General features: G+C 38.4%; 1 protein-coding gene across 2 annotated transcripts; it reads left to right on the forward strand.

Moving 5' to 3' along the window:
• ZC3H7A (zinc finger CCCH-type containing 7A) lies at positions 1 to 26,349 on the forward strand. 2 transcript variants are annotated; one of them, XM_088524586.1, is made up of 23 exons: positions 1 to 36; positions 5,860 to 5,968; positions 6,924 to 6,963; positions 8,320 to 8,517; positions 9,065 to 9,223; positions 10,361 to 10,441; positions 10,522 to 10,563; positions 11,338 to 11,365; positions 11,881 to 12,167; positions 13,869 to 14,076; positions 14,993 to 15,057; positions 15,788 to 15,980; positions 17,644 to 17,805; positions 18,029 to 18,225; positions 18,455 to 18,552; positions 19,540 to 19,721; positions 20,997 to 21,073; positions 21,622 to 21,755; positions 21,909 to 22,014; positions 22,549 to 22,657; positions 23,493 to 23,626; positions 23,956 to 24,119; positions 25,422 to 26,349. In XM_088524586.1, exons 2-23 carry the CDS (start codon positions 5,901 to 5,903, stop codon positions 25,609 to 25,611), a joined length of 2,922 nt encoding a protein of 973 aa, XP_088380712.1. In that variant the 5' UTR covers positions 1 to 36; positions 5,860 to 5,900; the 3' UTR covers positions 25,612 to 26,349. The 2 variants fall into 2 exon arrangements, 1 of the variants encoding a protein (XP_088380712.1); XR_015913359.1 differs by lacking the exon at positions 25,422 to 26,349 and having other exon boundaries at positions 23,477 to 23,626; positions 23,956 to 24,024.
• The last annotated feature ends 144 nt before the right edge of the window (positions 26,350 to 26,493 follow it).

The raw sequence follows: 26,493 nt of genomic DNA on the forward strand, positions 1-26,493 counted from the left end.
TTCCCCGCGCCGCGCTCCCGCGGGGCCGAGCAGCAGGTAGGGGCCACGTTGAGGCCACGTCCGCGTGCCTCCCGCCCCGTGCAGCGGCGCCGCTCCCGGGGCCAGGCCGCAGCCGTGCCCGCCCGCCGCGAGGGCTCTCGGGGCCGTTGGCGCCGACAAAGGCGGCCCGGGAGGCCGTTGCGCGGGTGCCGCCCGCCCCGCCCCTGCAGGGAGGCGGGACTCGAGGCGCGGCCGTTACGCGGGCGCGGAGCGGGGGGCCGCGCCGGGAGGGTCCGTGAGTCCCGCCCCTCCCGCCGCCGCGGACGGCCCCGGCGGCGCCTTCCCGGCTCTTGCCCGAGTAACGGGCCGGCCCCGAGCCCGGGTCGCCCTTGATTGAGGGTGGGCTTTGTAATTTACGCGGTTTGTTTTGTGTCACCAAACCTGGTTTGTTTCCAGGGTGCTCTTCTGTCTCTTCACGTTTTGGATGCGCTCTGTATGGGTGAGGGAGCCATAAACGGAGCCCGGCTCCTTGGCTTCCCGGCGCTGTGGAGTGACTTTACAGAGCTCTCTTGTGCTCTCGGCTTCCCTGTTGGTTGAAAATTAGAGGAAAGATGTGAAAGCAGAAAATAAACTTTGAACAATGTGTCGTTGTGCTGTGGGAAGGGGAGAGCGGGAGGAGCTGTGGCAAAGTCCTGCTAGTAAATAATGTAGGCTGAGTTAGTGTAAAACCGTTACTATATATTCTGCTTTATTTGTTATTTTTGGGTGTTTCACAACACTGAGGTTGGTTTCAGTCTTTATTTCTGTCAATAGAGAGTTGTTCACGGCCGTGCTGTGGAATTCCCTCGTGTTTGGCGTGACAGAGCCCTGCGATTGTAACCACAAACGTTCAACTAGGAGGGGAACGTCCTCACAGCCACCGAAATGTGTGTTCCCTCCTCTCCCCTGCGCGTGACATGTCTGAATTCCCTTATGTAACAGCTCGGTGCTGTGCAGCCCTGCACGTGAAGTTGTTTGTGGCTCTGGTGTTTGAGGAAGAGGTTTTTAAAAAGCTTTTGTAACTGTGAGCATAACATTCCAGAAACGTGCCAGCTTTATGTGTGTCCTTTAAGTCGTTAAGTGTAGAGTGCTTTTTGCAAATGATGACTCTAGGCATTTGTGCCTCGATAACTGCAGCTATGGTTAAAATAATGCTTATTTCTTACGATAGAGCAAGAACTCTTTAATCGTAAATGTTGCATGGGTAAGAGCAAAACAGCTAACAAGCTTTCATGATTTACGTTGCAACTACTCCTTTTAAAGTCCAGTATGGAAAGGCTCAGTGTAGTGTTTATTTATTTATTTTTTTTTCTCCGAAAGTCTTATTTTTGCTATTTTCTGTCTTTTAAACTCCCCAAACTGTGTTACTGAAACAGTGCTGTGACTGTTGATAGGAACTGTTAAAAGATAGGGGAGATACTGAAGAACATCAATGGAAAAGCAGGCAGGAGCAAATAGGCCAACCTTAATGCTCCTGGGCATTAAGATTCCTGTTCTCATTTCCTCAGCTTGATTCCAGCCTAAGTCTGTTGAGCAGTTCCTGTAAAGCATGTTTTGATTTGTGTTGCAGTTCTACGTGGTTATTCCTTGTCAGGTCGCAGATGAACAGCACAACTGCTTTGAGAGGTCTCCTCTGTTGGATTTTCCTCGGCCGAGTGGACAGACACCTGATGCCCAGCTGGGCCCTGGCGTGGCTGGCGCTGGAGCTGCGCGGAGGTGTCGCTCCAGGACACGTGGCTGAGCAGAGCGGGTAGCTGGGGGCGCGCGGTGCCCCTGCCTCGCCTGAGGTAGGGCTGCTTCCCTGTGCCCTGGAGGTGGAAGTTGTTGAGCCCCTCAGAGCCAGGGGCCCGAGTTCGCTCTGCCAGCAGCCACAGGACGCAGTGACAGAGGCGTAGACATAGGCATCCCTGGGGAGAAGGGGCTGTGGTGCTGCCCTTGGTTCTAGCACTGTGTTTCAGTCTTCCCCCTTCAATTTGCAGGATCTCCTTCATTCAGGGAGCTAAACTGTGTGCAGATTTCCTGCTCCAGAAAGCAGTTTTCTATACAGAAAAACTGCTGAACTGTTCATGCTTTCATTTTACAGAGTCCTGGTTTCACAGTTTCTGATTTTGCTAATCACTGTTTTGAAATATGAAGGTATAAATGATGGATTAATTTTGGCTGTGTTTGTCCAATGTTTTGAGTTTCTTGCTCTGCTATATATTATCTTCTGCCAGTGCCGTGAAGAAGAGCAGAAAGTCGATACCGTAATACGTAATGAGGTGTGGTAGCGCAGAGCGGTTCTCATCAGGTCTGCACCTGAACCAGGCCTTGTAAAGCAGCTTGTACTGCCATTGATACTGCTCATGATCTGCAACAGTCCTATCCATGATCTGCATGATTTTATTATGATAAAATTTTTCAATGGCATTTTTGCTGTACAAAGATCTAATTTGATTCCTGTAGAATTCACTCAATTTGGTGATGTATGGCAAGAGGATATGCCATCTTAAAAACATATCTATGCAGTGTTCATGTTTTACTTTTTAGCTTTGTGGAGAAGTGTGGGCAGTGGTTGGGCTTGAAGGTGAAGGTTTTTAATGGCTGTTGGGAATATTTGTAATATTGGGAGTAGTCGCTGTCAGCAAGGAACAGCTGAGGCAGCCAAAGGTCCTCAGTTCCCTGCAGGAGTAGCTCTGGTGCCCGTGAAGTGTACATGTTTTTTCCTCTTTTCTTCATTTGTATCTAAGTAAATTGGCTGGACAGATGTTTGCCATAAGAGAGGGAATTAATCTCTCCTAGTTCCCAAATCTTCCTGGCTGAATTTGCAGTGGGGCAAGTTCCTGGCGGGGTGAACCGCGTGTCTTTGCCCACAAGGCTTGTGTGTTTGGTGCCTTGGGCATCTTTGAGAAATGCCACGTCAGGCCAAAACAGTGGCGATTGCCAGACTTCGGGTTTAGAAGGGAAAGTGACACTGTCCACAGTTGTCAGCCCTTCCTTTTCAGAATATCCAAGGCCAGGGTCGTGTCTGCAGATAAACTGAATCGTCCATGTTCTGCAGAAAGTTCTCCCTGCTCTGGTCGAACAGGCTATGTGAAATCACTTGGCTTTTGTTCCAAAGATCAATTTTGCTTTGCAAGCTGCTCTAGCACTTGTTGTGTTAAAAGCTTTTGTGCCTAAAGTGTTACCACAGACATGTCCTAACTTATTTGGAATGTCCTTTAAAACTTACCTTGAACACATCAGAGGTGATAAAATATGGAAAACAAGAAAATTGTCGTGCCCTGTCTGAGAAGGAAGAGGCACATGGAGTGGGCTTTTCCTAGGAGGTTTTGCCTGCACGGGTGCTGGCACACGCCTGTTTTCCTCCTTATCTCCTATTTATATGGCTGGGTCTCTACAATGTTTGTTGCCTGGCCGTGTAATTCCTGATGCTCCGTAGGGTGAGTTAAAACCTGTGATAAAATAACCAATATAAATTGTTCTCTGACTTGTTTGGTTTGCTAACTTTCTTAAGTGGAGCTTGCAGTGCTGGCGTTTGCAGCAGGAGCTGCAGAAATGCAGGGCTCGTGCAGGAGCGGGGTCCGTGGGGAGCGGCGTCGGCGGGGGGCTCGTCTGCTCCCTTCGTGTCCCATGCAATTCCTCCCTTTCCTCCCTTTCCTTTAGCTGTCTTTCTCGGTGAATCATACAAAGAATAAAGTGACAATATTGGCTCTTCTTTTTTGATATTAAGTGAGTTATAAGCAACAGAGTGAATTTTTGTATGTATGGTTTTGCTTTGTTTTGTTTTTCATCCTGTTTGTAGATAGAGAGGAAGAAATGTTGATAAATAGGTAATTTTCTGACTTGGAAAGTAGATGACAGTAAGAGTCAAGATACCCTTACTATTTGCCTTGTGTAACTGTTTATAATTGAAGCAAATGAGTTTCCGGTTGCGTGAGAGGTTGTAAGAATAATTTGGATGAAAGAAATGCTTTTATGGTTAACATCTGAGACAGTTTTAATGCATCTGCAGTGAAATTGATCACAATTGAGGCAGTGTTGAGCAATATACTCAGCTGTGAAAATTCATTAAAGAAATATATTTTTGCCCGAACATCTTGGGGGTGCAGATAAAAAAGTAGGAATAAACCACGTGCACATGGCCCCTGCTCGCCTGCCGTCCTTTTACCTGTGGTGCCGACTTGTAAGAGTTCCTCTGCCTTTATTGTTATGGAGAAGTGTCCTCAAGTGTCAATATATGATTTATTCCTTGATATTTATGTTGAAAGTGATAAACAGATACAGCTGTTGCTCCAAAGGACTTTCTTAATGTCTTTGCAAGTCATTGGTGTGGAACACTGGAGTTGCACGAAATGGGCCAACTAAAGCCAACCTTAATAATTATCCAGCTCTTGACATAGGCAAAACATTTGTGTTGATGGGATATTGCCAGTGTTAATTTAGTGGTCCAAAATACACTTTAAATACTTTTCTTGATTTTGTAGAGAATAAATTTCCTCTTGGCATTTGTATTCCTATTTTTTTACAGATAAGCTGTTGTTATTCAGAGTAGGGATCGATAATTTCTGGGAGAAAATCTGAAGTATAAAATAATAAGAAAAACACAGTTACAAAAGATTTTCATGGTTATTTCCTTTATTGGAAAAAGAGACTGAATATATTTGTATACTAAGCAGGCCACACCTGAACAACTCGTGTCAGTGAACTGCTCTGGCCACTAGGAAGAGTTCCCTGTGGGGTCTGACTCTTGGCTGGTTGGCATCGAAGCTCACGATGAAACGCGAGGCGAAGCGGGGACCTCGCACCCCTTACCTTGCTGCTGGCATCAGGGGAAGTCATTGGGCTCTTAGGCTCGTTTTGGGTTTGTGTGTTGTGATGGTGGCGCCTCGTAAGGCCTTGGCATGGTGTAGCCTCCTGCCTCCGCAAGGGCCTTCAGCATTCGTAGAGCTGAGAGCTCTCCAGTGGTTTCCATGTTCCAAATCATCCTGAGAAAACACGTTTCTGTTCCCAGGCGGGACTTCAAGAGTTTCTCTGTGTGGTTTTTGTTTGTTTGTTCTGGTATGAAATTGTACTTTATTCAAAAATACTCTTTTTTTTTTTTTTTTTCCTCCTTCTCTTTTGGTTTCAGCTGACTCCTTTGGTTTTTTTCCAGCTGACAAAAATGTACTGCATGCAAGCTGTTTTTTGTTAGTTTTTTTTTTCCTAGCTATAAATCTTTACACACAATATTTTCTTTTCCACATTAATTTCCTCAAATTAGAAGTTTTTGTTTGTTTGTTTGTTTTTCCTCTCCTCCAGGATAAAAGTTTTTCCTGCCGACTCTTTTTATAAAATAAGTTGCTTTTGTATATTGCAATCAGACACAACTATGTGTGACCTTGCAATCATACTTCAGCTGGCATTTAAGGTTATACCTGTTATTTAAATTTCAGACTGCTTAACTTGAATAGTTGTAAGTCCATTACATGAGACATGAAGAGAATCAGTAACTGATGTGGACTGTTTTGAGTCAGATGTAAATGACAAGTTGGCAATGTACAATTAGGTTAAAGGTTCAGTTTTCCTAACGTGACTCTGCATCATCTGGAGTAATCAATCAGAAAGGCAGCGATAAAGTAGAAATTGGAAGGGAAGTTTTCTGGCAAAATATTATTTAACTCCACGCACTGGTGAGGGAGAGATAAAAACCCGTATTATTGATGAAACTTTAATCCTTGACTGAAATTTCTTCAGTGTGTTTGCTAAAGCTGTAGTGTACTTTAATGTCTGTATGATGTACTTGGTCTTGCTGTGAGACTTGATCCTTCTGACACAAAGGCAATCTATTACATATTGAGCCTTTTTTTTCCTTTATTTCAGTATCATCTCTGCATCTCCAGAAAGTGAATGTTCAGGATAACATGTCCAATGTGTCAGAAGAGAGAAGCATTAGACAACAGGACATTAAGAAAGGACTGCAGTTTATAGAGTATGAGTTTGTATTCTTACTCTTTAATGTTTATACATATATGTATATGAGATGGATGGCTCTGGGAAAGTTCTTTTAATATCGTGCAGGACTTTTGTCTATATAATTTTGATAGCATGAAAATCTTCCTTCAGCTACATCTGAAAATGCGTGGCTGCTAAATGGAGTGGGTTTGCTCGCTGCTACGTAAACGTCTCCACTCTCTGGAGCTAAAATTTGATGAATTAAAAAAAAAAAAACTTAAAAGTTTTTTTTACTTGGATCAGTGCTAAATCCAGAGGTCTTGGATAGCTTAAGCTGATCATGAAACTTCATGTTAAGTCACTGCTTGTTTAAGACAAACTCTTCTAAGAGGAGAGAAAAAAAAAGGAAAGAAAGAAAGAAAAGACATTTAAAGGAAACTGTTTAGAAACAGATTCTCAGAAGACCTGAAGAGGAGGGATTCCTATCTTCCTTCCTGAAGGGTAAGGGGAAAAAAAAAAACCAAACATTAGTTCTGTGCTGTGTCATAGGAAAGAAGTCTTCTAAGTCCCTTCTAGTGTCATTGATAATGACTTAATTAAAATTTATATGTTCTTTTGACAGATAATCTATCATTTCCTAATACTTTCAGAAAGACTGCAGTTCTCATAGATAAGTTGTTTCTGCACAGTGGGGAAAGAAAATATTTTAAACAAGCAACACAGGCTTTAAATCCAAACTTGAAAATTTTAGTATCTTGTACAATAGTGTTAAAACTGGTTATATAACTTTAAATCAAAATGCATCATTTGCATTAGGAAAACATACTGCTGTTTAATGAAAACTATCCCAGAGAACTCTTGTCTTGTTTGGTGCAGACTGCAGATAATATTCACGGATTTAGTGAAACTGTCGTGTATGAACCGGCATTCTCCAGGGTGGTTATCTCTTGAGCAATGTGTACCATGGGATTTTTTTTTTTTCCCCCCCATAGGTCTACTTTGCCCTATCCAGGGACACAGGAACAATATGAGGTAATGAAGTTACCTTTGCATTTCCAGAAGGTTTTTTAAATTGAACTATCTTGTTATATTCTGCTTGGTTGTTTTTAATCATTGTTTAAGTAATTGTTAGGGAGTAAAAAATAATTTACAGTGTCGGAATCCAGGAACTGGATGAATGTGATATGGATGTTCATATACTCAGTGCTCAGAAGTTGCTTATATAGCAGCACATTAACTTTACTGGTGCTAAGGCTGAATTTTAGTATGCATTGAGTAAAAACCACGTGCTGTTCTAAGTGAAGTTCAGTGTAACATTGAAGAAGTGAGATAGCAAGTGTGCGGAAAATCTCGCTGTCAAGAACTGAATGTCCAAAAGGAGACAGAGGAGTCCTAAAACTTTATTCGAATAAAGGGAGAGTCCACCGGGCATATCCCTGTGGGGTCTCTCAAATTGCTGGGGGACGCAGCCCCCCTTTTATCCTAATTTCCCGACCGAGGGACGCCCTCTCCTTTTCCCCATTGGCCAAGGTACTCAGAAGTTACAGCCTTCCCGGCCGCCTACACCGAACTCCGGCCTCCCGCCATCTGCTCTCACCTGAGCTCAGCAACTCCTTTGTCCCCCTTGCTGAAGAATGTGGGGCAATTGCCCTATTTCCCTCCTTTGTAAAGGCCCCCATCTCGTTGCAGATGGCTCTTTTTGTCCCACTGGGCTCATGGCTCCACTCAGTCTCCCCTCCCTTTGTCCTGCTCTTCAGCCAAACTGTGGAGAAACCCCCTTATTGATGAATACAGAAACTTGAGCATTCCGCTCACAAGGACCTCAGTCACAGAGATCTGTGTAACATCTTCTTTTGGTTCTCTAAGGATGATTGTTTTAGAGGGTTTTTTTTTTTTTTTTTTTTTTTTTTTTTTTTTTTTTTTAGCCAATAATTACAAACTCTTTCATCCAAATAGTAGATTGTTTCATTATGTTTGATAACATTAGATTAGAATGTAATCTTTCATGCTTTAGTTTAATGCTTTTTGCTGCAAAAGCAGCTTTTCTGTACTTGTGATTTGCCCTTTGCTGTGGCTGCTCTTTGCTAAAAGCATGCAACAAACACACATATCTTTTTCTTAATTACATATTCAAAATTATTCTTCTATCAGTACTACAACATGTCTTTTATATCCATATATTGAATATCAGAATTTTTCTTAGAGAACTTCCAGAAGAAAAATACAGGAGAATGATATTTTGGCAGAATACTATCAGAAGAAAAATGTAGATACAAGTTTTGCATTTTATTTTGGTTCTGTATAAATTTGCTGTTTAAATACATTGGCAAGTGTAGAAAATTTGCAGCAAATATTGCTGTTCATGAGTGTTTCTTCTCTTTATTCCAGTTATTTATACGAGAGCTTGTTAGAAATCTCTTTAATGAAGGAAATGATGTATATCGAGAAGGTGATTGGAGGGGATCACTGAGTCACTATACAGAAGCTATAAACATAGCAGATTATGCAAATTCTGAAGAAATCCATGTTTCTGACGATGTCCTAGAGAAGCTGCATGTAAACAGGATAGCATGTTACTCAAATATGGTAAGCTTCTTTTTAAATTCTGACTTCTCAAGGTGAGTGCATTAACAGAGTATAAAGGCACATAATTTTATAGCGAGTAAGGAGTTCTTGGTTTTGGTTTGAGAATTGGCCTGTTTCACATCATCTCTTTGACAGATGCTTTAATTCTTGTTAGAAGTACAGTCATCTAGATATCTTTAGTTGCTAATATTAGAATAATCATATTAATATAAGAGTCATACTAGATTTGGAAGTGAACAGAACAGTATTTTAGTCTTTACATTTATACTGCTGATGGCATCAGAATCTGCCACTTTCTCTGTTAGCAAAGGTGGTTCTTGTGAAATAACTGAACTGTCTTCATCTTTTTTATTACCTGATGCTGATGGATGGATGATAGCCCAACCTCTTTTCAGTTGGGTAAATTGGTGACTTAGCAGAATTCATATATGCAGTCTACAGTGGCCTTGGTGAATGCTGTGTGGTGTTTTAATACCTTCGTCTAATACAGTTCGAATTCTGTTTCAAAGATAGTTCTCACAAACTATTTCCTCTCTTCCCCTTATAGGGTTTGCATGAAAAGGTTCTAGAAGACTGTGAAATAGCATTAAGGCTGAATGAAAACAATTTCAGAGCTCTCTATCGGAAAGCTAAAGCTTTGAATGAGTTGGGAAGGTATAAAAAGGCATATGATGCTGTAGCAAAATGTTCCCTTGCTGTGCCCCAAGTAAGTTAACTATATATATATTGATTGTTTTAAAATAATTAATACAGAAAATATATAGTCACCTCAGGTATCATGAAAGACTTGTTTTCTTACGCAGTAAAACATTCTGCCAAGCGTTGATGTTTGTTGTGAAAGTGATGAAGACTGATAGCAGGGATTAAAGCCTCCAAGATTTGTTTTTGGCACCAGCTTTCAACAAGAGAAATGAGAAATTCCACTTTACAATGTGGAATTTGCAGTATATAAAAAATTGCATTATAAAATGCAAATCAGAATGTAGTGAGTAAGGATGGTTAGGAGATTCCCTTCAGAAAGGGTTTGAACTAAAATGCTCATAGTTATCCTTATAAGACCTGCTCAAAATAGAATCACAACAAGACAGAATACCATTTTTTTTTCTTTCCTCGTTTCCTACATCCAAATTCTAGTGAAATGACTAGCCAAACTGAGAAAAGGTTTCATTGTATTTCCAGAGTTTATCTGAATGCCTACATTTGGACTTAGGAGACTGAATTAATACCTCCAGATCTGAATGCTTTGGCCTAAGGCTTCTGTGCCTTTATTTAAGTTTTATAAATATTTCTTTCACTACTTATGGGACATGGTTTGAAAACTAAACTTTACAATAATGTAAAGAGGTGACTATTCTTACTAGGAAAGAGTGCACTATCACCAGTGTTTAACTCAGGTTCTCTAGTTGTATGATGCAATTCCTGCCAAAATACAGGGTTCCTATACTCAGCAATGTTATCAGCTGAAATGCCAGTAAGAAATGTGGCTCCCAAATTGTAAAAGTACTTTAAAAATATATAGTATGTAACTTTCCTCACATAAGATGCTTAGAACTTCTCCAGTATTAGAAAATTTTTACACTATTTTTGCTTTGAGTAATTGGAAGAGAAGGATCTTATCTGTTTCCTGGTGTGTTTTTCTCATTGCAAACACAAGAGAGAGTTTGCTTGAAGGTAGTGTCTCTATTTTCCTCAGTTAGTTTGCAGTCTTTTCTATGCATGCAAGAATAAAAATGTGTTATGAGACATTCTATATAATAGGGATCTTGCAGAATATAAAATGGATGCCGTTGACTAGGTGCATTTAAATTATCAAATTTTAAGTGTTTTTTTTTTTTTTTTTTAGGATGAAAGTGTGATTAAGCTTACTCAAGAACTTGCTCAAAAACTAGGATTAAAAATAAGGAAAGCATATGTAAGAGCAAAGGTAAGATGTTGAAATTTTGGAAAAACTTTCTGTCCCCTGATATCAATTTTGAACTTAATAAGGGTATGTTTTTGTTGCAGCCACCTTCTTCAGGCCCGATTTCTAATGATATATCAGCTAAGGTAAGGTTTTTACGTGTTCCTAGTTCAAGCTACCTTTAAATTACAGCAAATAATTGTTTCATAACTTCTCAGTGAATTAAAAGAAAATGGTACAATTAATATTTTATTTGAAATATTATTTTGGATGACTTTGGGGTTCTGCCAGTCTTTGTGTTCAGTTTTGCTGTGTATTTATCACAGGTTATAATTTAAGATATCTCTGTAGAATAAACATTAGCTAAAACATTAATGCAATGAATATATTCGCTTTTAATATTTTGAGGCAAGGCTGTAGTTAACAGGCATGTCTATATTTAATTACAGTAATCTAAGTGAAGGGTGTTGGGATAAAGTACCTTTTATTTATTCTTTTGTCCAACTTTGACCTTTAATAGCAGCTGAATTTGCATTTATCTTGCTATTTGTAATGTGTTTAAGAAGAATTAATTATGAGTTCTTCTTCATTGTTATTTCATAGACTTTTCCTATAGGAATATCTGCAGTTTAGCTATAAATGGATAACTGGCCAGAATGAGTAAATCTGGGAGTAGAAAACTTAAACTACTATTTAGACTTTTTTTCATTACGTGAAGTATCAGCCTCATTCCTCTTGATTGATCCAAACACTCCAATATTTAGCAAAATATTTGAGTTTTAAATTTTATTGGACTTTTTAACTTCCAATTATATAAGCCCTAATTTTGAAGACTTTTGCTTCATATGTAAATGTATATATTTGGGAATCTTTAATCACTCTTGTTCAAAGTACTGAGAGATATTTTTTCTCATTTGCAGAATTCTTCTGTAGAAGATATAGAGTTAGGTGAGTCTGGTTGGATTACAGCATTAACACTGGGAAGCTAGATATACCATGTGTCTCTAGTTGCATTTGTTACAAGTTTTCGTTGTAAGAAAATTCATCATGTTTGAAAGATCTGTGACAAAATGCCTGAAAGCACAAATGAAAGTGGCTGAACTGATCTCTGTTGGGTATCTTAACTTGATATGATCACAAATGCCACTAGTGTTAAGATAGTCTCACGGTGTTCTCCTGGAAAAAATAAGGAGGGGCAAATATGGCAAAGATTTAGGAAAACATAGTCTGTAGCTTTTTTTCTGTCTTTTTTGTTTGAGCAGTATATAAACAGCGCATCTGTATGCACATACAAGTTCTGAGGTTAATGAAAGCTGAAAACATTTAATTTTGTTTTGCTTAACCATCTTTCCTGTATCTTCATCTCCCCTTACCCCAACCCCCATAATCAGGTTAAAAATTACGGGAGTTTTTTTTACGTCTTTGAATAAAAATTCTAGACCTTCTCATCTTACCTGTTTCAGATTTATCTGAACAGAAGCAAGAGATGATTGCTGCTGCTGCTTCATCCTCCAATTTTGCTTCTGAAGTATCTAAAGATTTGGCACCAGTACCTGTACCATCCCTATCTTCTGTAATGCCTCTTCAAGTGGAGAAGGTTTCTTTGCCTTCTGCAGTATTGGCAAATGGAGGAAATGTTTCTTTCTCTCTGCCAGAAGCATGCTTAGATTGTGGAGATGGAGATATAATTATTGGGGAAGAACTTGATGAATTGCTTGATTCTGTGCCTGACCCAGATGAAAGTGTAATGGTAATATTTTTTGTTTTCCTTCTTATAAGACTGTTCTTTTTTTTACGATATCTTGTATTTTTATAAATACTAGGAGTGAAGTGTGGGTTATCTGTCCAAAATTCACTGAGCTGTATTTGGATGTGGCCCTCAGCGCTGGCAGGCACAGATGCTCGTAAATGTGGCTGTAAAGGTATTGGGACCCCATGTACCTCCAAGGGCAATGATGCTGGGTTTATGTGTTGGAAAACCTGAGCGAGGTTGCTGGGGGAAGGCTTCAACTGCCAGAAAGAGAAATAACTGTGAGAAGTGAAGCAGACATTTGAAGCCTGAGCCAGTCCGTACTTGTGCAGTGCAGATAAAGCCTCTGGGAGGCCGCAGGTGGTGGCCGTGACAGAGCTGAGCACGGGCCCGGAGCCGGGGGCTGCAGGTACTGCCACCGTCCTCGCGCACCGGTGCCTCTGCAGCGTGAGCTTTGCCCAGCTCTGTGGCCTCCATAACCAGTAGAAGAGCATTATTAGTCTGACTGCCAGGAGTCTGATTTCTAGAAGATCCTAATGGAGTATCTTTTAGTAGAGTACTGAGGCACTTGAAGTATTTGAAATTTCTCATTTCAGAGTTAAAAGAGAATATGAAGTATTTTGAGTTTGTCAGCTGCTGGTCAAAATGAGAGCCTGACTGCTGAGCAGAGGGCTGAGCTTATTAAAAAGGCAACTGACTCCCTGCAATGGCCCTGCTGTTCAGCTCTCACCTTACCATCGCACTGTTAAATGAAGCTGGCAGATGTAATTCTCCACTTCATTGTGGTTTTAACTCCTGTGGATGTAGTTGTAAATAAGGTTGATCTGAGAACTTGTTTTGTCTTATGTGTTATCTTTAAATCCAGAGTGCTTAAAATTTAAAATTAGGAGCGCATATGCTCTGTTTTACGATATGTATTTCAGAAATGTGGAAAAAAAAAAATTTAAGTGAACCTAGGAGGTTTGCCATAGTGAAAGCCACTAGGACACCCAGTCTTCCTAGACAGGTTGCAATGGAACGCAGTGTGGAAACTGAGAGCTGAGACTGCTGATGTGGGGACCGGGGGAGTGCGACGTTGCCCCCAGCTCTGTGCAGACTGATTTAGTCAACCTCTCAACTGGGCAGGAGCTTCTCGGGGTGGCAGGGAGGAGGAACCAAAACTCCCCTGCTTGGTTGTGTCCTTAAGAAAAATGTTCAGAGGGATATGTTACTTTCTTTGGAAAGAAAGGTGAATTGGCCTATAACTACACGCTTATCTAAGTACTTATTCTAAAACTATATATTTTTTTACTGTATTACAATTTGAAATATTCATTAATCTTCATTTAGTGGAATTCCTTTAGGTTTCTGATTCTTCCTAGTCTTTCCTATGGGCTTGTGTATTTAATATTGAAAAGTCAGTTCTGGTGATTTGAATCAGAAAAAAATGTAAATCTGTTATTAAGCTAATGGAACTTCTGAAGTAGTTGATTTTTGGGTGAGTCCTTGCAGGATTATGATATTGAGGTTTGATTGCTGTAGTTATAGATAGTATACCATTTTACTATTTTGCAATAAGTTTATAAAAGCATTACAAAAAAGAGCCCTACTGAGAGCTAGTTTATTACAACTAGATTATTACAAATTATTAGGGCGTTTTTTTTTTTTTTTTTTTTTTTTTTCCTCCTGTATGTGAACTTTTCTTTTTTCGTCTCTCTTCAGCAAACTACAGGAGCCAGAGGGCCTATTCCCGCGGGAGGCGTAGCCGCCAGCGTCCCTTTCTCTGCCCCTTTGTTGGGAACCTTGCCAGTTGGTGGAGGATTTGTGCCCTCACCTTCTCTTTCAGAAATCTTTTCACAGCCTTTGGCTTCTTCACTGGAAAATTTTTGTTCCTCATTAAGCACCTTTTTAATTAGTGATCCGAAAAGAGGTAAGAAATGAATCTTGAATCAAACATATTCAATCTTATATTTTGAGAGAGAATTGTGAATCAACCAGCTGACTTTTCTTTAACAAATGAGTTTTCACCCCTCGGTAAAATTTAACATTTACGTAGAATTTGTTTTATATTTTTGAGACTATTGGTAATCAGTGTTAGTTATAAACAAGGACTTAAAATACAGCGGTTTACTTGGGGTCTGCATAAGCAATTATGAGGCATCTTCTACGGGGTTTACTTTGTGTTTTTTTTGTGCAAGTTAGTAGTTTAAAGTTAAAAAGTATAAACAAGGAAACACGTTAGCTTCATGGCCTTTTTAAAAACAAAAATACTCTGACAGTTTAAACCATATGTGATAACTTAGCAATGAACAAGAATTACAAAAGGGAATTCCAAAGGGGTTATAATTGCCTGCCCTGATGGATACCAGTATTGCATACTTTAGGGATTATGATTGTGTATTAAAATCAGATAATATATGAAATAACCAGAAGTAGGCAGTGAACTGGAAAAGATGGATTTTAATCATCAATGAAGTCTATGACATAATAAAAGAACACTCTTAACCCTCTTTCATCTCCTATCTCTTGAAGATTAGGTATTGCTTATTTAGCTACAGTTTTTGTACCGCACTGCTCTTTTATGTAGCTTCAGCGTATGTCTGGGAAGCTACTGATGATGTTAATCAGATGATTATACTGAAGATTACCTAGTAATTTTTCAGCTTAGATGTGTACAAGGTGCTTTCAGATTTAAAAACAAAAACAAACATAGCAAGTGATGTCTTTGCTGTTTGTCAGAAAAGCAAACCTTTGTGGCTTTTACATCTAAGGAAGGATTAAAAAAAAAAGTCTTGAAATAAAATGTTTTGGGGAAGTGAAATAATATATTTTTTTTATTCCTTTAGATCTCTCAAATTCAGTTTCTAGAGATGCTACACCAACACTTAATAGCAATAATTCCACTTTGTTTGTAAGTATTTTTCATGTTTTCTTTCACATTGATAAATCTTTAATTGCTTGATGGCTTAAAGTAGATCTGAATTGTTATGGCAGAAATTTTATTTATTTGCTTTAAGGTGGCACTTTAAAATATGGTTTTTGGCATGGGAACTGCTGTACAGTAGCTCACAGCAACAGTGACTGAACTCAGGGAAAAATGAAACAATTTACTGTTTTTACAATTTTTCAAAGGTTGTTTAGATCGGCAAACCCTGACCACTGTTGCAGCCACTTTTCCATTCTGGGGAACTTACTGTAAAATACTGTGGAAGCTTAAAATGGTCAAACACTGACAAGATGGGATCTCTCTTGTGATTTGTGTTCAAGTGTGAGGAATCCTGAGGCCTGTCTTAGTACAGGAGTTGAGCTGAGGCGGCCTCCTGCCTGTGAATCCCCCTGCTCTGTGCTGTGCAGTGGATTTCTGCAGACCTGCTGGCTGGTGATTTTGTGGGGAAGGGTGGCAGGAAGAATCTCAGGCTCGTGGGCCGGCTTCAGAGCAAGGGCCCCAGGTTACACCTAAGAGTAGGAGGCTTTCGTAAAAATCTCATGCCCTCTTTTCAGATAGGTAGTTAAGTTTGTTGGAAGGTATGTATGCATAGTCTTGCTTATGCTTTGAGGACAGACTTCAGTAAACAAGTACTAGTTGTAGAGAAATTAAAATAAGATTGCTAGATCAAAGAAAATATGCTTTCTTCCAACAGATGAATGGCCCTAGTAGCTTATTTGGGTCCGAAAATTACGTGGGAATTGCAGGTCAAACTAGAAATGACTTCTCAAATGTTTTTAGCAGTGCAACTGCTAATATACCTGTATCTTCAGCATCGATGGGAAGAAACCCACTAGAAGGCACACACGAGCTGAGGCAGGCCTGCCAGCTATGTTTCGTCAAAAAAGGTAAGGGGCTCTGGTGACTCACTTGGGTTCCTTATAAAAATTCATAACATACACTTAAAACATTAGTGTTCATAACTTTAAAATACTGTTGGCTTACAAATAGTGTTCAGTTCTGACTTGTTCTTAAAAGATGCAGTATGATTGTATTAAGGAACCAGTAAAATGTTTCAGCCACTGTTTTATCATCTTCCTTCCTGTCTTTGTTTCTTATCCTAATAGATTCTTGATTCCTAAAACCACTGCAAGTCACTACATCCTTTCCCCAGCCTGTAGGTTTTCTGTGTAAGGTCATTCATGTTCTGTATTCACTTTCCTCCCAACGCCCAGGGTTCTGTGAAGAATGACTCCTTTGCTCAAGACTAAAAATTTTGCAATACCCAGTCTGATTGGCCTTGGGGAATTGAACTGCAGTTCAAAGTACCTGGTAACCTTCACCTCCCATCTGTTTTATTGTTCTTTCCAACTAATTCTAAATCATAATCACGAGGCTTCCAAACCTTAGTAATAATTAACTCCACTGTGTTGACTTGGAGGATCTTAACCTGTTTGGGGGTTTAATATAACTAATCTTTTAGGTCTGAGCTGCTGTTATTACAGAGCTGTATTCTAGAGGCAATAGCTATTATCAAGACTAATCATAAAAATAAGCATTGTGTTTCAAGTTACACCTATCATTGATATAATTACAGTAATACACTACAACAGATACTTCGAAATATTTTTGACACGTTTAAGGGATGACTATTGTAGTTTCGTGAACTTTTAAATTATTTTAATTTTTTTACAAGAAAAAACAATAAAGTGAGGTTTTAAAAAACATAGGACATGTTCTACAAAAAGGAGCTATAAAATACTGGTGGAATCACTTAACATGTCCATATCTTGACTTTTTGTATCAAAGCATCTATTTCTTCAGTTTCTTTCTATCTCTCAATGCCTTTGTCCCCGCTTTTTCTACCTCCTCCTGAAACTGTACCGTTGCATCGACTTCTTGGCTGAGTCACAGTCTTGTGATCATAAGTCCTTATGTAGAAAAACTCACTGAGTATCGATAATCCTCAAACTCACTCCACAAACTCTTCATTTTTGTGGCAATGTAATCTTCACTATAGGAGCAACCTAAGAAGAGTTTACAGCTAGGTTCATTTTTGCTTACAGAGTTGCAGAGTCCTGGGACTGGCATTTATATTTTTTGACGTGTTTACTTTTTTAGCTAATATGTTTTATTTCCTGGACATAGTAACTGTTGTAATATAAAAAAGCTGAAGGCTAAGGGAGTCATTTACTGAACCTTCAAATTTATTCATATGCATTGACTTATAAATGAGGGCAGTTTACATCTTAAAATAATGTAAGAAAAACATACGCTTTGCCATTTGAAAAAACATTGTTGTGCAGAGGTATTTGCAAAGTTTAAAGAGGGAAAAAAAAAGGCAAGAAATAATAGTGATTTTTCGTATTTGCTTTTCAAAACTGGTCCTGTTGTAAGTATTCAGTTTTCTGTATTCTGCTTAACTTGGTTGTTAAAGACCTTTGGCTCTTCAGACTTGGTGTTGCAAGTCTATATATTCTATATGGCCATATACACATTGCCCATGTGTATATGTTGGTGTTAAGAGTATGCTGTGGTTTACATGCTGATGACTTTTTGTGATTGTTTCAGGTCCTAAATTACTGGATTACACTTACCATCCCAGCTTAGAGCATAAATGTAAGAAGGATATTTTAATTGGCAGAATAAAGAACTCTGAAGATAAATCATGGAAAAAAATACGTCCAAGACCAACAAAGACACAATATGTGGGACCATATTATATATGCAAAGGTATGCGTCATATAGGTAATGCCTATATGGTTCACTAAATTCAGTGCCTATGCTGAAAGTAATATAGCTTGCATTTTTACAGAGGAGTGTGCGGGTCACTTTTCTTGTTTATAAGAGGCTTTTATTAAAAATGTTTGAAATAGAGTTTGTAAAGGTTTTATCGAGATAGACTTCCAGTAGAAAGTGTATGAAAGCAATTTCCAATTCATGATTATCATTGTAGATGTTGCTGCTGACGAAGAGTGCCGCTATCCAGGCCACTGCACGTTTGCATATTGCCAAGAGGAGATAGACGTTTGGACACTGGAGCGCAAAGGAGCATTTAGCAGAGAAGCTCTTTTTGGAGGAAACGGAAAGATTAATTTTACTGTGTCCCGACTTCTTCAAGAACATCATGGATTATTTATGTTTCTTTGTGAGGTGCTGCCTTATTCTACTGTTACAGTAAAAATCATAATAGATGATAAAATTGCCTAATAAATGCTTTGGTTCGTGACTAGCGTGAAATATTGAAGTGCACGTTTGATTATAACGTGACTAGCCTTAGGGTTAGAGACTAGTTTAAGTCTCTGTTAGAATCTTAAAGATGAGTTTTATTTTTAAATGTATAAAACACATACTCTATGACTACTTGTTTTTTGTATTCCAGAAATGTTTTGATCATAAGCCCAGAATAATAAGCAAAAGGAATAAGGATAATTCATCTTCGTGTTCTCACCCTGCTATGCATGACTTCGAAGATAACAAGTATGTCTGTTTAAATTTCAAATCAAAAGCAAAGGTTTTGGGTCATTTTTGACAGTACTGATAAGACAAAGTTACTGGACAAGGATTGTCCCATATAACTAAGTCGAGAGTGAACTACATCTTCATTGGTGTATTCAAGAATAGGAACATTAATCCTTTTACTTCAATCACACTGCCTTTACTATCGCTTTATTAATAGCTTATCTACCTGGTGAGCTGCATTGGTATAATTACAGATGTGGCATTAAATATAGGATCCTGATATCTTAAATGTGCTCTTTCTTCAGTCTGATTTGCTTATTTTGCTTTGGACTTTTGCTTTTTCTTTATTGGCTTGGACTAACCAATTAATTTAATTGCCAGTTAATATAGTTGGTGAAAATTAGTGTGCTGAAAGGTCTTTTAATGATTCTTTGAGAGCCAAGAGAGTCGTAATATTGCTAATAATGTTAAATAAATTTCAGTGATTTAATGGACTTCAGTTTTTACATGACAGGAACTTAGATTTTTATCTAATGAGAGCATTTTAATTGCTTTGTTCAAGTGTTATCACTTTCCTGTACTGAAGAAATACCACAGATTCAAGAGCAAGACTGTTGTTGTGATAAGGCTAAATTGGTCTTTAATGATGATCTGCAAAAGAATGAATACTTGTGTTTGTAATTAGGGCAGGATTTATGCTTAGAAGTGGGACATGATACGGTTTGCCTCTGGAAAGAAAGATTGCTTTGCAGAAGCAAGACTTCTAGATTTCACAAAATACTGATTTGTGATGTTTGTTTACTTGGACTAGAAAAGATATTTCAATGATACTTGCTTTTGGAGAACATGCAGTTTGATTTTGAGTAAATTGTATATGAACATATGGTGTGGCTACTCCAGTATATTTGAGTTATCTATGATGAGGAATGGTTATTTTGCATGTTTTTTAAAACGTGAACAAGGTTATTTTAAGGAATATTTAAAATATCGAATCCTTTGAAACAGGTGCCTTGTCCACAGCTTGCGGGAAACTATGGTGAAATATTCCAAGATCCGCCCGTTTCAAAGTCGGTGTCAGCTTGACCTGTGCAGACACGAGGTGCATTATGGCTGCCTGCGAGAGGATAAATGCTTTTATGCTCACAGTCTGGTAGAGCTTAATGTCTGGATAATGCAAAATGAAACTGGTATGTATGTGGTAACTCATTCCCTTATTCTTCACCCAAATCCTGCTGCTGCTGCTTCCGTGTCTCGGCTCTGCTCTGAACTGGTTGCCTGTGATGGGCTGGAATCTTTCGTGTATCACGTGCTTGCCTCACAGGCCTGTGCTCACATCTGTACTGCAGAAACAGCTCCGTGTTAATCCTGCTTCCTGCGTAGCCAGTTGAACAGGCCAGTAGCTAATGCAGATGTCATGTGGCCGTGACAGCTTTGACTAGGGAAATCGAAGGCGTTGACTGTTTCTTGGCTGGTTTCGCCTCTGTCTCTTCAAGGCTGAACCTTTAGTGGTCTCTGTGTGGAAGGAAAGGAGTTACTCCTTCTGGCTTCCCCTACAAAGCTAAGGATAGCAAACACTTTTTCTATAATTTCTAGTGTAAAATAAGGGTTGGGTTCTCCAGCAAATTTGACCACAGAAAGCTTTTTTATTATTATTTTCTTATTTTTTTATTTTTATTTTTATTGTAGGATGTATGTGTGCTGCTCTCACACTTACCAAACTCAATTAAGGCTCAGTCCAGGCTCTTTCAGTGAGGCATCTCTTCAAGATCTCAGATGTGGGAAGTGGAGGGATGCCACCTTACACCTAACATGCTTCATCCAGCCCTCAAATGCAAACATAAAGGACAGTCTGTGTTTGTGTGATTTGCAGCAGTAAATGTTAGCACATGTGAGTGCATTGTATAGGTTAGATAGGGGCCTTGCTAAGGATGGCTCTTCTGAAAAAAGAAGTAATTAACAGTGATTCTTTAGCTCTCTGAAAGAAGGTATGGGCAACTGAGCATCTCCTCGTTGGCTGGCCTTTTCACACTGAAAGTTGTTTTTTCTGTGGTCCAAAATTAATGTGGGCTTTCTGATGGAATCTGCATTAGAGGAGTAGTATATTAAGTAAATACTTAAAGGAAGATTTCAGTTTAGAAGATTTCAATTCATACTATTTGAGCAACCTGTATTTTAAAAGCTATTTTATGTTTTGCTTTTTAATGAGATGATGGGTGGGTATAGTATTTTTAATTTGGAAGACCTCATAATGTTCTTAAGTTTAGCATGTATTTTTATATATATTTATACATAGTGCATGTGTTTTAATATGTTTATTTCTATACAGACGTACACATGCATAGTATGTAACAATATAGCATATGTGATACATAAAAGGCCTTGCAGCTTCAGTAGCACTCCAGCATGGCTGAAACTTCAGAGTAGCCATAATTGCTCAAGAACTCTTCCCCACTGCTTTGCAGGTATTTCTCATGACACCATTGTTCAGGAATCAAAGAAGTACTGGCAAAACATGGAAGCAAATGCACATGGATCACAGGTATTTTCATGTTGCCAAGTGGCTTATTCTCTAGCTACTTTAGAGTGATTCTTTTTCTGTCTGTGCATAATATACCTTATTTCAGAAATTACTTGGTAATGATTTCTTCAAATGATCTCTGTCACTTTAACCTTTCTGTACATTAATCATAGGCTTACTCTGCTTTACTTCTAAGCTATTCCTTTGTTTTTCCTTTGTTTATTCGGATTATATGTGAAATATAAAAACATAAATATCACTTTAAAGTCAGCCACCAGCTGACTTTTCAGTGTAAGACTTTTTCTTATACTTGTTCAGGTTATACACAATACTCATGTTGTCACAGCTTCTGGGTAAATTTACCTAATTTAGAAATAAGTGAAATAACAATTTGTTCTTTAAGAAAGGTCTAGTTTTTGGGATTACAAACAAAACTACCACAAGATGGCAGGTATTGTAACACCTGCTTCCAGGCATGTGTTGTGACTCTTCAGGGATAGTTCACGATTATGTATGGATTTCTTTGCAGATACAAAATACGTTTTATTGTTGTTATTTTTTGGCTTAAGATCCTTGGGAACCAAATGAAACATGGATCACTCAATTTGAAGATGAAGTTTGTTTGTGGCCAGTGCTGGAGAAATGGTCAAGTTAATGAGCCAGACAGAAACAAAAAATACTGTAGTGCAAAAGCAAGACACCCGTAAGTAAGACAGAAGAATTAAAACTTTGTCTTTTAGCCATTTAAATTCTCTTCTGGGAATATTTTTCCATTTATGGTAGAAATTATAGTAATATTTAGCTAAATCTTTTGTTGGAATATTTTCTTGTGTTGAATGTATCCGTTTCTATGTAGGTGGACCAAAGATCGCCGTGTGGTGCTAGTGATGTCTAATGAGCGGAAGAAGTGGATGACCATTCGTCCTCTTCCCACCAAGAAACAAGTGCCTCTGCAGTTTGATGTATGTACCTAAACATATATACATATATACATGTGTACACACACATACACGCGTGCACACACACACACACACGTGGGTAACTGGAAGGGATTAGTGCTTGGGCTGGTTTCATCAATTCCATGGAGGCTGTGGAAGCCTTCTAAGGCTGAGCTGTGTAGAAGTACCATCAGCAAAGGGCTGAGCTCCTACTTTATTGAAGTACTTTGTCATCAGTGGAGGTTAATCACTTAAGTGATTAACTTGAATACAAATGTAGTTAAATGCTTAATATTTACAGTAAGCATTGCAGAAATAGTTTAAATAAATCTGCGGTCTGGTAATAAGAGGCAAAAAGTATTTGTGTTAATTGTTTCGAATAGTTTATTTTTCATGATCTGCAAGAACTTTGTTGTTATTCTTTTTTAATAGACATTTTTATATAATACTTATGTCTGATGGGATGGGGGAGCACAAACCAAAACTAAAAGTCATTTTTTATTGTCATCTATTCTATTTTATATTCATAAGGAGTATTTTTTTAAATTCATGTTCCAGTTGTGCAATCATATTGCTTCAGGCAAGAAGTGTCAGTATGATGGAAACTGTTCATTTGCTCACAGTCCTGAGGAGAGAGAGATGTGGACCTATATGAAGGAGAATAGCAGTAAGTAGAAGAATAAACATATTAAAGGCATGCTGTGAATTTAACTGATCTATTTTTCCTTCTTGCTTTTCAATACTTTTTTTTTTTTTTATCATCTTTCTTTTACTGCATTTTGTAGGAAACCTTGCAGGCACTTTTTTTATTTGAGTAAGTCCAGAACAGGTATTCAAAACTGGTGCTAAATAAAATTAGCTAAATAATGATGAAATAGTTGGAGTCAATTTAGGGGGAAGGTCTCTAAAGTAGTATGTTGATACATCCATCAAAATTGTTTGATATTTATATTCCATGTTGCCATGTGAGCACATAAGATTCTCTTGCCAACATATGGGGGCTGTTTGCAGAATGACCCTCTCCCATGTATTGACTGTGACTGTTTACTGTCTGTTGTTGATTTGTTTTCCCATCAGGAAGTTATTGGGGAGAAGTAATGAAAAATAATAAAAAATAATACATGCTATAAAAGGTAGTGGCACTCTCTCCAAAAAAGCAGTCTAAATGTAACAAAAATTTTAGCACACACAATATTTATACTAGTCCTACTAGAAATCCAGATATTAGTATGTAGTAACACAGCTGTCATCTGTGCTTTGGGTGCCTGTTGATGAATATGCAATATCTTACTTCACCTAAACAGCCTGAAACGAGTCTTGGTAAGTAGCCAGAGATTCATGTTGTGCTACTGTCTGTGCTGTGCAACTTGCCACAGGGTGGCTTGCCTTTTTCTTAAAATAGTTGAGGGCTGAATTATGCTTGCAAACTCAGTCATTTATCTAGTATTCTCAGACTCTTGCCTTAATTGCTAATTACTTATTTTAGCTTCTGCTCTCATTAGTTCAAGACTTGGAGCAGTTGTATGACATATGGCTAAAAAGTCAAAAAACAGAAAAAGGAGATGATGCAGCCGCTCAAACAAACAAAGAAAATGGGAAGCAAATTCACATGCCAACTGACTATGCTGAAGTAACAGTAAGTCACTTAATTCTATTTATTTTCTTCCTTGTCAGTCAATAATAGACACTGCTGTCCTGTAGTCCATTGGTGCTCCCTTTTGATTATAGGTAGCTACACTACATGGAAATTTTAATGACTGACACTGTTAATGCAGTTCTGAATCCTCTGAAATCAGCTCTGAAGCTCCTAAACTTCAGTTGATCATTTCAATAACATACCCGATTAGCTAAACAAAAATTTACAGGCTAGCACAAAGAAAACATACAAAATGTGTTGTTAGGAGCCATTCTGTGTTTGTACTATTGACTTCTCAATGCTTTGTTTTCAAACTCCCTGTAAAACAGGTGGATTTTCATTGCTGGATGTGTGGGAAGAACTGCAATAGTGAGAAGCAATGGCAGGGTCACATTTCTTCTGAAAAGCATAAAGAGAAGGTTTTCCACACGGAGGATGATCAAAATTGCTGGCAATATCGCTTTCCAACTGGATATTTTATCATTTGTGATAGGTACGTAGCTTTAAAGATGATAATAATGCTGAAAAATGACGGTTCATAATGTAAATTGTTACTGGAATTATTTTTTGATGCATCTAGGATGTCTTCCTTTGCATGCGTCTTCTAATAAGAAATGAAGTAATTACCAGTATTTTAACATGTGCTACTAGAACCCAGGGAGTGACAAGCTGCCTAATTGTGGAACCAAAGTGTGGAAGTAAAGCCCGTGTGATGTTAACAAAGGTTCACGGGTTTAGTGCAGCTGCACGAAGGCTTGTCTGAAAAAGGAGGGTGTTGTTATAAAGGGTTACTGAAGCACCTGTGTATCAGCTCCTTGTGGAATACAAGAACAGCACATAGCTGGACAGTGTTACTGGAGCTTTAAGGCAGGTATAAATTTGTTGGCATCAAGCCCAAGTTATTAAAATCAAATTTGTTACAAGAACTGTAGTAGGAAAAGGTGGACAGGAGCTTCTGAGACCTGCTGGTTTTCCTCAGCATTGATCATGTTGCTGTTTCCTTCAACTCTTAAATGCACTCTGTTAAGCTGACGGCGGTAGATTTTTGGTAGATCTGTTGAAAGTCCATTCTGCTTTTGGAATCCTCTTGACTAAGAATTTTGGATTCTGCATCCTGGAGTTGGAGGTTCAGAACACAAACTCCAGTTGGTTCATTTGCCGCCTTTTTTCAGTATCAAGTTAAAGATCTTGAATACTGTGGTGCTATTGAGAGATTGCACAACATATAACACAGGTTATTTTTTATTTGCAGTCTCTGCATGGAAGTTCATATGCCCTTTTTACTGAATTTTAAATAACATATTAAATGTATGGATATATACAGTAGAAAGTGAATACAAACTGCTAACACCACCTTAGGGTTAGGGGTAAGTTAGATGTGTTGTACTTGAGCAGTTTGAAAACAAGTATGAAGGGAAACTAATTATTTGGGCTTCTTAACAAAAGTATTTCTTAATGAAGTAAATGTTAAGGTATTAAGGTATAAATGTTAAGGTATGTAACTAATTAAATACTTTGATTCAAGTTGCCAAGCGAAAATAACTCTGTAAAGTAGGAGCATGAAGAACAGACAAATATTATTGTCTTTTGCCAATTCTTGGCTTTCATAGGTGTTAAGTGTTACTAAATGCCGTACAGAGTTTGTATGGTCTTATTTTAAAAGCAAGTATAATTCTAGTGAATTGTCTTTATTAATATTTCTATGATGCGAAAAACTGGGTTAGTAGGAAATACGTAGCTACAGCAGCTGTCAGGATAATTGTATAAGAACACTATCTGAAATGTGTTTTAACAGATATATGGCTGGTACTTGTACTGAAGGAAACAACTGTAAATTTGCTCATGGAAAGGCCGAGCTCCATGAATGGGAAGAACGAAGACAAGTTTTAAGAATGAAGCTCAGCAAAGCAAGGAAAGACCACTTGATTGCTCCCAGTGATAATGACTTTGGAAAATATAGTTTTTTGTTTAAAGATTTAAACTAATACTGAGACGGCACATACATATTACCAGCTGGAAGCATAAGCCAGAAAATTTGACAATAATCAAAAGCATGTGACAGAAAAGCTGCAGATTTTCTGCTTTTATTGGCGTATATTGTTCCTCCTGGACAGCAAAATATAGTAGATTTAGGGGGATTGAGCAGACCTGTCTGTGCTCTCATGGAACAGAAGGGTGATTAAAAGAATCTGAAGTATTACGTGCTGATTCACCTTCTGTTGGACAGAAAGTTAGGAAATAGGAGGGGGGAGAGAGGTTATAATGTCTAGGAAGCCTCCCAGGACCAGTCCTTCCGTTGAAAAACTTCAAGGTATTACGGTGTTAAAAAGAGTGTTGTGGGCTCCGAAGAAAATGATGGATGAAAATTCTTCAGATGTTTTAATGGAGAGGATTTGTTTAAAACAAAGTTTGCTACTTATCTATACGTAGGTTGCTAAAAAGGATTTTCTTATTAAAGATTTTAAGCAAAATAACCATTTAACTGCAGTATATGTTGAATGGGTATTTTTTTCTCTATTTGTATGTTTCAATATAATTTACTGAAGGAAAAAAAAAGGATCTTGCAAGGAAAAACATAATTTTTGAAAATCAAGTAGTTAAAAATCCTGTTTCTTGGTCGTCTTTGCTGTTTCAATGATGATTTTGAGAGATTACACTTGTATGTCAGTATTGTGTATTGTATGGATGAATGTTGCCTGTAATAAAAAGATCTTTACATAAAAGCTGTTTTTTTCTCTTTGCAAGCTACCGTAAGGCTGGGAGAGTTTGTTTAAACAAAATAAAGGAGGGATCCCGAGGAATAGTCACGCAATCACCTCAGCGGCTGCCGCCCTTCCCCCGCCCCGCGGGGCTCCCCGCGCGCCTGC

This window comes from Tinamus guttatus, unplaced genomic scaffold (genome assembly GCF_059628265.1).
Source record: "Tinamus guttatus ecotype Peru unplaced genomic scaffold, ASM5962826v1 Tinamus_guttatus_pri_ptg000212l, whole genome shotgun sequence".
Taxonomy (NCBI): domain Eukaryota; kingdom Metazoa; phylum Chordata; class Aves; order Tinamiformes; family Tinamidae; genus Tinamus; species Tinamus guttatus.